We start from the raw sequence: 11,691 nt of genomic DNA on the forward strand, positions 1-11,691 counted from the left end.
TAGCAAATAAATCAACAAACATAAGTAAATAGCAAATAAATTCATTTATCCATATCACTAGCCAAACAGAAATTAGAGAAAGTGTACATATGAAAATATATACCAGATAATACAGATTGAAGGCACTCTTCCATTGGGAGCAAGATGTCTCAGGTCAAGCAAAAAAGAGTCCTAGATCTCACCCAAAGAGGAATTTCCTTTAATTCCATAGTGTAACAAACTGAGGATAGGGATATGATGGACACTGCCAGCTCTTCTTAGGTTGTCTTTTTCCCAGAGTCATTCCTTCCTTTCAGCCACCTGAAAAGAGATTGGCATTGTGGATCTTCTGTCTCCAAGTTAGAATCCAGAAGAAATCTGAAGAGATTGAAGAAATCGTATCTCTCTTCTTTCCTATTCTCACCACCTCTGCCTCACCCTTGATACAGACATCTTCACCAAAGAGGAAAGAATGCCATACAAATGAGTTTGGAGGCTTGGTATACATATGTTATACTGGCTTGAATGCTTTCACGAGAACTGAGGGCTTATTTTTTGTCTTGCAGGTCTTGTGGAGACCTACACATTAATTTCTGATGTCCCAAGGAGAAACTCTTGGTGTAGACATGACCCAAAAAAAGAGTGAATCATGAAATTGCCCAAGACTGAACAAATTCCATGTAAATCCAGAGCTGCAGCCCTGAGCCATGCGTTATGATTAAATGGTAGAGAAGGTGAGGAGATGCCAGTCCAGTAAATGACAGCACAGTCTGAATTTTGAATGAGATTCTCCACTCTAGTTTTTGTCTTCTGTCTTCTTGAGAAATAGATCAGTTCTATAGATCCACTGTAGCCTTCCTGCTCCCTTTATTGGCAACAGGTACAACCTTCTCTAAATAACAGACTTGTACAATGGCCATAGTTCTTGTCTGCAATCATGAATTCAAATGTAAAGATTATGGTTGCAAAGTTCCAAATAATGAGATGAGATGCTATTCATAGGTAGCATTTGAGAGCTTCCCTTTTTAGGTGATCATAGGATTTTACAGTTGGAGGGACCTCAGAGAGCAGGTGTATGATTCACCCATTTTCCAGAGGAGAAGGATGAATCTGAGTCAGTAAGTGACTTGTCCAAGGTTACAAAGAAGGTGAGTGATGTGAGTCAAACTCAAGTACTTTTGTTTAAACCCAGTGCTTTCTCTAACTATATCACAAAGTTCTAATACTTCAAAATTTACTCCTGCGTGGTGGCTCAGGTTTCCTATGCTGGCTAGTTCAAGACTTTTAAGAAACACTTAATTGACAAGGTAAATTAGGTAAAGGATTTTAGAGAAGAAGTATATGTAAGCTTTGGTGGAAAGAAGAGGAGAGGGCATTCCACATATAAAGAATGAAACGTAAAATCCTGGGAAATGGAGTCAAGTTGGCAATATGAGGAGAGTAAGCAGGCTTATTTAGATAGAGAGGACAGTTGAAACTGGGGTGGAAGATGGTGGAAGTTCCAATTAGGGAACAAAGAAATAAGGGGAAATTCAGTAAGTGGTGGATGATCAAAGAGTATAGATTTTAACAGAGAAATAAGGCTCACTGGTTGCACATAGAGAAGCAACATCATCAAAAATGCCTTTTAGGGGGAAAAAGACCTCTGTGCAGAGGATAGATTAGCTGGAAATGAGTCTGAAGGGCTGATATCTCAGGGATTGTTGCAGCAGCTCCAGTATGAAGTGATTATGGAGGACATTCTGCACTATTAGTGTTATTAACTCCCTCTGGCTTCTATTTACTTCCCCAACACCAGTATATCCCATGAAACCCCAGTTCTTTCCATCTTTCCCAGCTTTGCCACTTTCTGGCTGGGTGACTTTGGGAAAGTCAATTAACCTCTCTGATCCTCAGCATCCTCATCTATAAAATGAAAATGATTGTCGTAAGGATTGTTGTAAGGAGCAAACCGGGAGCCTGAATGTAAAGTGCTTTGCTGCCTATAAAACATCACATCCATGCAAACTGCTGTTGATCCCAGAATTGTCCTTTCTATTTGTTCCTAGGTATGTTCTCTCTCCCTGATCCAGTGACTGCTATACTAGAGATTGCTATGCTCCTCACCTTCCCTTCTTTCATCCTGTAAAGCAAACGAATTATATCTGAAGCTGGTTAAAGAGAAATAAAATCCCATGAAGGTATAATCGACTTTTCCTTCGTAGGATCTTCCACTTATCCTTTGCTTTCCTCTCCTTTCAGCTTATCCCTTCCAAGTTTATAATACAAAGGCAGTGCCAGATATATTTTTCTTGTTCTCTCCTCCATGTGGGAGAAATAAATAATAATAACAGCAGTAACAATACAAAACACTTTCTAAATATTATCTTAGGTTATCCTCATAATCCTGGAGGTAGGTGCTATGATTAGTCCCATTTTACAGATGAGGAAACTGAGGCAGACAGAGTTTAAAGACATTTGCCCACGTCATTCACCTAGTAAGTCTCTGAGGCCAGATTTCATTTCAGGTCTTCAGGTCTTTACTCCAGATCCAACACTCCATCCATGGCACTACCTAGAAGGAAAATACGAATTTTAATCAATCAATCTATTTATTTATCTAGCATGGCTGGTACTTTGCTAAGTGCTGTGGGAATTATAGAAGAAAAATAGGATGAAGTTTTTGTCCTGAAATACTACTAGATGTAAGAGGGGACTGGCCGATGAGGGCCCAGACCTGCAAATAAACACAATGGCTCCATATGGATGTTTGGTGCATCCATTTCTGGAAGTGTGTTGATGGCGTAGAACGGAGGAGTCCAGCTTTCTAGGATTGTTTCTATCCTGACATCTTTCCCCTCTCTATATTACAAAAATCGATTCCATTTTATTCCTAGACACCATGCCTCTCCCATATACCTGGTGGTTTCTCAACTTGATTTTTATATTTTCCCCTCCTGAAGGATCCACAGTCTTTGTGGTCTTTTTGGCTGACTGCTGAACCAGATCTGAGAGTACATGCAAAAGACACCAACCAGCCATATAGTTCTTCTCTTCCCTGATGTCCAGCAAGGCAATATGTTACGGGCCTTCTGGTAGGGGAGAGGCCTTGAACTGTCTAATGAAAGTTCAGCCCTGGGAGCACACACAGGGTTCTCATGTGAATGTTTGGTAAGCCTATTTCTGGAAGTGTGTGATGACAAAATGGAGGAGCCAAGCTCTCCACTTCAGAACACACACAGAGCATGTGATTGTTTTCTGCTTAATGTATGGTAAAGAAAGGCCTATTAACTGATGGCTGACTGTGGATACAAAAGGCACTAACTGGCCAAAGTGCCGATTTCTTGCCCTGACAGTTTTATTAAGGAGGGAGAAATAAATGCTGTAAGCTTCTAGACAGGGGAGTTCCTCCCCCACCTGATTACTATATGATTTTGTGCCCACTCTTCCTAAAGACCAAAGTGGTATTTGAGAGGTTGTGCCCAGTGTTAAGGGAATGTTTTTCTACTTTGATCCTTGCTATATAATTTCAATAATTATCCTCTTGTAAAATCTAGTTTATGTTAATTGATCATCAATGATAGTGAGGAGAAAACAATGGGTTAAATTATATTGGGACACTAATTACTGGAAATGGCAGCTAGGTGGTGCAGTAGGGCCCAGGGTCAGGAAGACTCATCTTCATGAGTTCAAATATGGCCTCAGACACTTAGCCCTGTTTGCCTCAGTTTCCTCATCTATAAAATGAGCTGGAGAAGGAAACGGCAAACAACTTCAGTATCTCTGCCAAGAAAATCCAAATAGCGACACAACTGAAATGGCTAAACAAAAATTATTGGAAATGATATCAGGAGACACACAAGAATTAAGGTTGGAACCAATGGCATGAAAGAAAACCATGTACCCCTTCAGGATTCCCCCTAGAACCATGAGGTGATGCAGTCACTCTCTGGGCCCCCAACTTGCCAGTTTAGGCGGGAATTGATACAAATCAATACAAATGACATTAGTATTAAAGTAGCTTAGAATGTTAGCTATGTAATGGACCTTAGACTTATCTGGCACAACCTTAACTTTACAGATAAATTAACTGAACCAGACAAGTTAAGTGGATTACTCATGATCCTACAGCTGACGAGACTACAGGTCAGATCACACTACAGGTCTCTTGAAATGTGTCCAGTATTTTCTAGGACAGCAAAGAAACAATTAATTTTATAGGGCAGTTCTAACACATAGGAAACAATAGTGGACTGGACAAGATCATTTCATAATTGGGTAATAAATCATGTGTTACATGTTATACCTGTTACCACACAGATGGAAGCTTTCATGAGTATCTAGTTCAGAAAAGAGACAAATTAGTGTATATTATCATGGCCAATGAAGGTTGCATGAAGAAACTGAGACTTGGGTTGGGCTATGAACGGTGGGTAGAATGGAGAGAGAAGCAGAGTGTACTCTGGGCAAGAGAAACAATATAAGCAAAGGTACAGAGTAAACAATGAGCCTAACTAGGAGCAGGTGACAGTGGGGAGCCTGGCCTGATAGTGAAAGGTGAATATGGGGGGGCATTTAGGTAAGATGGAGTCAAAATCTAAACGTCTAGACAGGCACTTACTATTGTAGTAGGAAATAGAGATTATTGAGTTTTGGAGATTATTGAGCAGAGAAGTATTACAATGAAGATAATGTTGAAGAAAGCTTAATCTAGCCGGGTGTCCTGGGGACCAGAGATGGGGAAGATGAATACATAGGCAGGGATGTCAATAAGTAAGGGAAAAATGATGGGATAAAGGTCTAGATTAGGGTAATAGAAGTGATAATGGGGAGGAAGATACACATATATGTATGTATGTATGTACAGTATGACACCCATAGAGTTCAGCAGCTCTTGATTCCTGTCACTTAAAGAATCCAATTTAGATTCCATGATAAACTAAGAAGTGAGGTCTTTCCAATAGGCAAGTCCTGTAGGTTCCTGAAGGTTCTTAAACCTGAAATTTCCATCCACCTGAACCTTTATCACTCTTCTTTACCTCTCTTGTGACCATTTTGTAGAACTATAGCCTTGTAACGGAGTATATGTTTGGAGGTATAAGAAGAGGCACTATTCCCACTTTGTCCTCTGTCTTTGAAATGTGGTTGTTACAGCTCCATCCAATCAGACTTTTTCTCCTTCCACTGGGTAGGTCCTACTCCCTAGTGACTGACCTCAATTCCATCCTTACAGAGAGATTTCTCTACATGTGTGGGTGCTTTCTCCAAGATTACTATCTCTTAATTACTAAATCAAATCCCCTTTTCTCAGTCTTCATCCATCTTTACCTCTCTTCCTTTCTGAATCTTTCTCCTCCTTTGAATATTCTATTTTGTTGATATTACTGCTTTTTCAGCTGTCATTGCTGCTGCTGTTCCAAACACTTCAGGCTCAATATTCAGTTAAAAATCTCTGACCTGTTCCCAAGAACCAGTCTTGTGAGTTCCAGAGTTTTCTCTTAGGGTAGGGAAAAGACAACATTGTTTTCTTCAAACTATGTTTTCCAGAAACCTACACAGCCAGTCTTTGAATACTTTTCCCTGACCACAGAGGTCTGTCTTAGAGGCAGCTACAAAATTATACAATATTCAATATTAAGGTTTTAAAAGATCCTTGAAGTAATTTAATCCAATAGCTTCATTTTGCAGATAAGAGAACTAATATCTAGAGAGGTTAATTGATATGCACAGATGATACAGTTAATGACACAGCTAGAATTAGTACCACATGATTAGAGCTGGAAGGTGCTTTAGAGAGCATATAGTCCAACCTCCAATTGAGGTCCAGAGAGGTTAAGCAAGTTGCCCAGAGAAGCATAGGTAGTAAATAGCAGAGTGGGGCTTCAAGTCCACATGCTCACCCTTAGTCCAATATTCTTTCCATTATTGCTTCAATTCTCTTTTCTCAGGTGCCATGTTTTCTATGAAACCTTCTCATCATCTCAGCTGAAATATTTTATTAGAGCATTTAGCCCTTATTACATTCTATTTGGCATCATAGTTATTTGAGCACATTATATCTTTTTCCTTAACAGGTAATAAACTTCTTAAGGTGAAGGACTGAATAATTTTTATCTCCATAGTTTTTTATCTTGATAGATAAATTTTTATCTCAGTATCAGATTGCACATAGTAGGTCCTTAATGTCTGTTAAGTTGAACTGAATTTTCTCTCTTCCTTGTTTCCTTTAATTTTGGACTCAGTTTCCTTGTATCACAGCCATTTTTCCTTTCCTTCCTTCCTTCCTTTTTTCTTCCTTCTTACTACATACAAGATTTCTTACTACATACAAGCTATTATTAAGCTGACCACCACAAAGTTCCTTCCCTTGGAGGGCTCAGGGACCAGGAGAAATTAATATGTTCTCCTTATCTACTCCCCTTATGTATGCCTATAGGGGAAATCCAGTTAAAATGCAACATGGAAGGAGGATACCAAGTGACTGAAAGAAATAATCTCAGAAACATAAATCTATTTGGTGTTGCAGGAAGGAGGTACATAAAAGGACAGTAAGGGTAAATGATCTGACTTTGGCATCCTGAAGATTACTGGCCACTGGAAAGTGATTTTTTGCCCTTGAAGTCTGCAGAGCAAAATTGTGATCCAAGATTAGGATTGGTTAAGATTAAACATGGTGGTCAGAAAGGAATAGCCTTCTCTCTTTGGTAAGAACTTCAATGTGGCATCTTACATAGCACTCCAGAAGTCTTATACATTTCCACCATAGAGGAGGTGACAAATAGGTAGATAGATAGATAGATAGATGGATATATGGATAGTACATTCCTTGTCAAATGAATCATTCATTCGTTCAACAAATATTTACTAAGTACCTATCTATGATGCACAACAAGGCAGATGATATTCCCTGTAAACAAATGGGTATTTATTTAAAGGAAAATGGTGAAAAATCCTTTTGAAACATAAGTAGTCATTTTCTAATTGATTTGTTGTATAATCATGTAAGTTTTTTCTTTAGGCAAAACCCTAGTCTTGTTCTCTGTGGTTTTTAAAGCATCTTCCCTTTTCCCTATCCTGCTATTGGCCTCTCCTAGGGCCTTCTCTAGAGATTGAGCTGAGGAACAGTGGATATGGTATTTGCTACCTGACAACTCCAGGAGAAATGCCAGGAGCAGAACAGAGGTCTGTACACATTTGTAGATCTGATCAAGGCTTTTGATACTGTCAGTCATGAAGGCTTGTGGAAAATTATGTCAAAATTAAGTTGCCCAGAGAAGTTTATCAGCTTCATACATCGATTTAATATCACATGCATGCCCTGGTTCTAGATAATGGGTAATGTTCTTGTGCTTTCCCAGTCACCAATGCAGTGTGCTTGTTCCCATACTTTTTAGCATGATGTTTTCAGCCATGTTGTCAAATGCTTTCAATGAGGATAAACACAGCATCAAGGTTACTAATGGTAAATTCTTCAACTTGAAAAGGCTACAAGTCGAGACCAAAGTGGAGTGCTGGTGCATGATTTTCTGTTTGCAGATGATTGTGTAATCAATGCAGCCTCTGAAGCTGAGATGCTACAAAGTATGGATCAATTCTCTGCTGCTTGTGCTAATTTTGGCCTAACAACACCAAGAAAACACAAATGCTCCATCAGCCACCACCACATCCATACATGAAACCAGCAGTTACAGCAAATGGAAAAGTTTTGATTGCTGTGGATAAGTTCACTTACCTTGGTAGTGTACTTTCCAAGGATGTACACATTGATAATGAGGTTGACTAGTGCATTGCCAGAGCTAGCTCAGTGTTTGGGAGGCTCTGAAGGAAAGTATGGGAGAGAAGAGGTATTAGACTAACCACCAAACCGAAAGTCTGCAGAGCTGTTGTCCTGAACTCATTGTTGTATGCCTGTGCAACCTAGACAGTGTACCAGTGCCATGCCAGGAAACTGAATTGCTTCCTTTTGAATTGTCTTAGGAACATTCTGAAGATCACCTGGCAAGATAAGGTACCAGAAACTGAGGTCCTTCTTCGAACTAAACTGCCAAGCCTTCACGCTCTGCTTCAAAGGGCACCAATTTCAATGGGCTGGCCATGTTGTTCAAATAATAAACGTGCACTTGCCAAAAAGACTGTTTTAGGGAGAACTCACACAGGGCAAGTGTTCATGTGGTGGTCAGAAGAAGTGATATAAGGACACTCTCAAGGTCTCTCTTAAGAACTTTGGAATTGATTGTGTAACATGGGGAGACACTGACACAGGACCGTTCAGCACGACATGCCCTCATCAGAGAAGGTGCTGTGCTCTATGAAGGAAGCAGAATTGAAACAGCTCAAAGGAAATGCAGGATGTGCAAATTTAGGGAATCCACCCGAAATATTTACATGGATTATTTGTTCCTGACCTGTGGTAGAGCATTCTGAGCTTGTATTGGTCTGATCAGCCACAGTCTAACACACTGAAACTTGACTTTAGCATTGTAATGTCACTTTGATCCTCTTCGGGAACAAAAAACAACAACCAACCTCCTTACTCAGTAGAGGGCAGAAGAGTACAGGTGTTAGTTTGCCGGGAAGCCCTTGTGGGTGCATCTCTAATGTATGTATGATTGCAGAACAATTTAAGATAGTATTGAAAATTAGGTCCACCCTTATTCTCCCCATCCCCAATAAAGAAAAGTAATCTCAGTGGTGAGAATTCTCATCTCCTGAAAATTAAGGCCATAATCTAGCTCCTCACAGGCCTCGCTAAGTGGTTTTCTGGGTGTCCACTCATGCCTAATGCTCTCTGCGGCTTGATGATCTTGTAGCTTTACTGCTTCTTTCCTGCCCTTGGTACCATCTGAAGGGAGCTGGGTCTGGGTCCCAACTGGGACATTGATCAGGGAGGAATGTTTTTCTCCTCCTCTTAGCTTTTTTACCTCTGGGTATTTTAAGAGCTATATATATCTGATAACTTTCATGAATTGCTTGAGTATTAAAGTAGCTAGTATCTTTTTTTCCAGTAGGATCTTTGGAACTTGATGCTGACATTTAACATTTAGCATTTATCACTTTGGACTCAATATTTTCACAACATTGAAAAACCTCATTATAATGTTGCTAGTTATTAATACAGGCTTAGATATTGGAGTGAAATCATATTTTCCAGAACATTCCATAAAATTCCAAGAAGAAGTTAATGCAACTTCAAATAATTGAAAAGTGTTTGTTCATGGACAAATTACTTTAATATCTCAGATCCTTGGTTTCTTCATATGTAAAATGGGAATGATTATATTTATGCTACCTTTCTCACAGGATTGTTATGAGGAATGCTCTTTGCAAACTTTGCTATATAATGCTATGTAAATGTGTTATTAATAGTCTACATATGATATCTAGTCCTGTCATCCAGTATCAGTCTTTAAAAAAAGTCTACTGAATTTTCCATAACAACTTATTCACTCAGATATCTCTTCAGCCTCCCCTCATTAAATAAACCAAATATCCAAACTTGCTACGATTTCTCTCCTCTGTTTAATAATAACCAACTCATAACATCCTAGCTCCACCTTTCCTCTGATTGTAACACTCCCTTCCCCTCCAATGATATCCTAACACATGTCTCATCCAGGTCCCTCCTTTTCTCTCTGCCCTCCCAAACCCAAGAGGGCTCTGTGTCATCCCTTTCTGGAGAACTAAGAAACACAGGGAGCTTCTCAGACCCATGACCAGATGGACCTGCTGCCTGCGAGAGACACAGCAAATAAAATAGGTAAGGAGAAATAACCCTGGCCTAAGGCATGACAGGACCGAGATAGAGGGAGTGAGGGAAGGAGAGGGAGTGAGGGAAGGAGAAGGAGAGAGAGAGAGAGAGCAGTGAGAGAGAGAGAGAGAGAGAGAGAGAGAGAGAGAGGGAGGGAGAGAGAGAGAGGCATTACAGAATAAGAGGGATGTATGTTGTATACAAGAAAGCAATTAATGATCAGAACACATGGGAAGGGAAAATAGTGACTGAAAGAGGTTTTTGTGGCTCAGAGGAAGGAGCAGTCAATCACCTGAAAGTCTGGAGACCTGGTAATGGTCCTGACTCTTGCTGTGTGATTCTGGGCAAATAGTTTTCCCTCTCTCTACTTCACTTTTCTTGTCTGCAAATATGAGAAGTTTGTAGTTGACCTCGCTTTTTTTTTTTTTGCCAGCGTTAGCATTTTGTGGAAAGAGTATTAAACAAAGACCCACTCCATGCCCAGAAAAATTCTAGGTGCTATGAGAAAGTTTAAAAGTCAATCCCTGAAGTTAGACAGGGGTATTTTAGTCTAACCGTGGAGATAAGACAAGAGACATGAGAGAATTGTTGTCATTTCTTCATTAGTAGTTTCGGTCGTGTCCAACTCTTCATGACCCTATCTGGGGTTTTCTTGGCCAAGATACTAGAGTGGCTTACCATTTCCTTCTCCAGCTCATTTTACAGAGGAGGAAACTGAAGCAAATAGGCTTAAGTGACTTGCCCAGAGTCTACAGCTACTAAGTGTCTGAGGCTGGTTTGAACTCTGATCTTCCTGACTCCAGCCCCAGTGACAATGAGTCTAAGCACGGCAGGATTGTAAAAAGGAAAAAGACCAATGTGGTCAGGAAAAGTTCATGTGTGAGGTGAGACTTGACCTAGGCCTTAAAGGATGGAAAGAATTTAGATTAGCATTTGGGAGGGAGGGAGGGAGGATGTTCTAGGTCTTTCACAGATCATGAGAAAGAGATGGAGTCAGAAAGTCTCTAGTTTTCCTCTGTCTTGTTCCACCTCTCTTTTTCCCACAGGAGAGAAAGCAAGAAGTGTGAATGGGATCTTCCCCCTGCTACTACTACTGGTGCTCACTTTCCTGCTGATGCTGGGTCTGAGCAGAGGTCTGGATGATGACCTAAATGAAAAGACTTTCGATGAGGAGCATATAGACTACCCCAAGTCTAACCGCTTATCCAGGTACTGTAACTCCATGATGCTGTTGAAAAGAATCCGGGGTCCCAATGACACCTGCAAACGGAAGCACACATTCATCCATGAGAAGCTAGACAATCTTGTTAGCCTCTGCACTAACTTTACTACCCTTACTACATGCAAGTACCCCTCAAGGATGGACTGCCACCAGAGCCCAATGAAGCTCCAGCTGACAGACTGTAGACTCATTGAAGGAACAAAATTCCCAGGATGCAAATACAAGTCTCTGCCCAAATTCAACTCTATCCTCTTCAACTGTGATGAATTAGGGCCTGTATACTTACATGGAATTGTGGAGGATTCTTAGACCAGCTCCTTTGTTTGGGACTTCCTGTCTTCCATCTCTAGCTGAGAATCATCCTCACTGATCCCTAGGATGACCAAGGTGGAACTGAGGGGAGGGAGGGGCATGTGGTGATCTCTTGAGTGAAATAGTTGGGAGCCAGTGATGATCCTTGCACAGCCTGTACTGTTCTATTTGTTTTTTTCCTTCAATAAAACAATTTACTGCACTGAATGATGAGCTGTGAGTGTGTTTGGGGATGCTGGAGGCAAGCAGGCTTTCCCTGTAGTTATACCAAATGCATGCTATGTGTCAAGTGGGTATAACTGATGGTTACTTTTGTGTTATCAGGGGTACCTGGGAAGGGCTCTAGTGCTCTTGGAGATGCTGTTTGAAATTCTACTATTACAGCTTTATTCTTTGGGCTCCTCTTTGCTTCCTATTAAATGAAAATACCATTGGATAAAGTAAGCCTTAA

At 40.4% G+C, this 11,691-nt stretch overlaps 1 protein-coding gene across 1 annotated transcript; it reads left to right on the top strand.

The window, feature by feature from the left end:
• Window positions 1–9,675: 9,675 nt before the first annotated feature.
• Window positions 9,676–11,237, top strand: RNASE12 (ribonuclease A family member 12 (inactive)). Its single transcript, XM_036734519.1, has 2 exons — window positions 9,676–9,715; window positions 10,753–11,237. The coding sequence occupies exons 1-2, from the start codon at window positions 9,676–9,678 to the stop codon at window positions 11,235–11,237; spliced, it is 525 nt and encodes a 174-aa protein (XP_036590414.1).
• Window positions 11,238–11,691: the final 454 nt, after the last annotated feature.

This window comes from Trichosurus vulpecula, chromosome 8 (genome assembly GCF_011100635.1).
Source record: "Trichosurus vulpecula isolate mTriVul1 chromosome 8, mTriVul1.pri, whole genome shotgun sequence".
Taxonomy (NCBI): Eukaryota; Metazoa; Chordata; class Mammalia; order Diprotodontia; family Phalangeridae; genus Trichosurus; species Trichosurus vulpecula.

Bases quoted from the DNA above. Each gene is read 5' to 3' on its own strand.
- RNASE12 (XM_036734519.1), top strand. From the start codon at position 9,676: ATGGACCTGCTGCCTGCGAGAGACACAGCAAATAAAATAG. The intron at 9,716-10,752 runs GTAAGGAGAAAT...TTTTTCCCACAG, and splicing joins AGACACAGCAAATAAAATAG to GAGAGAAAGCAAGAAGTGTG.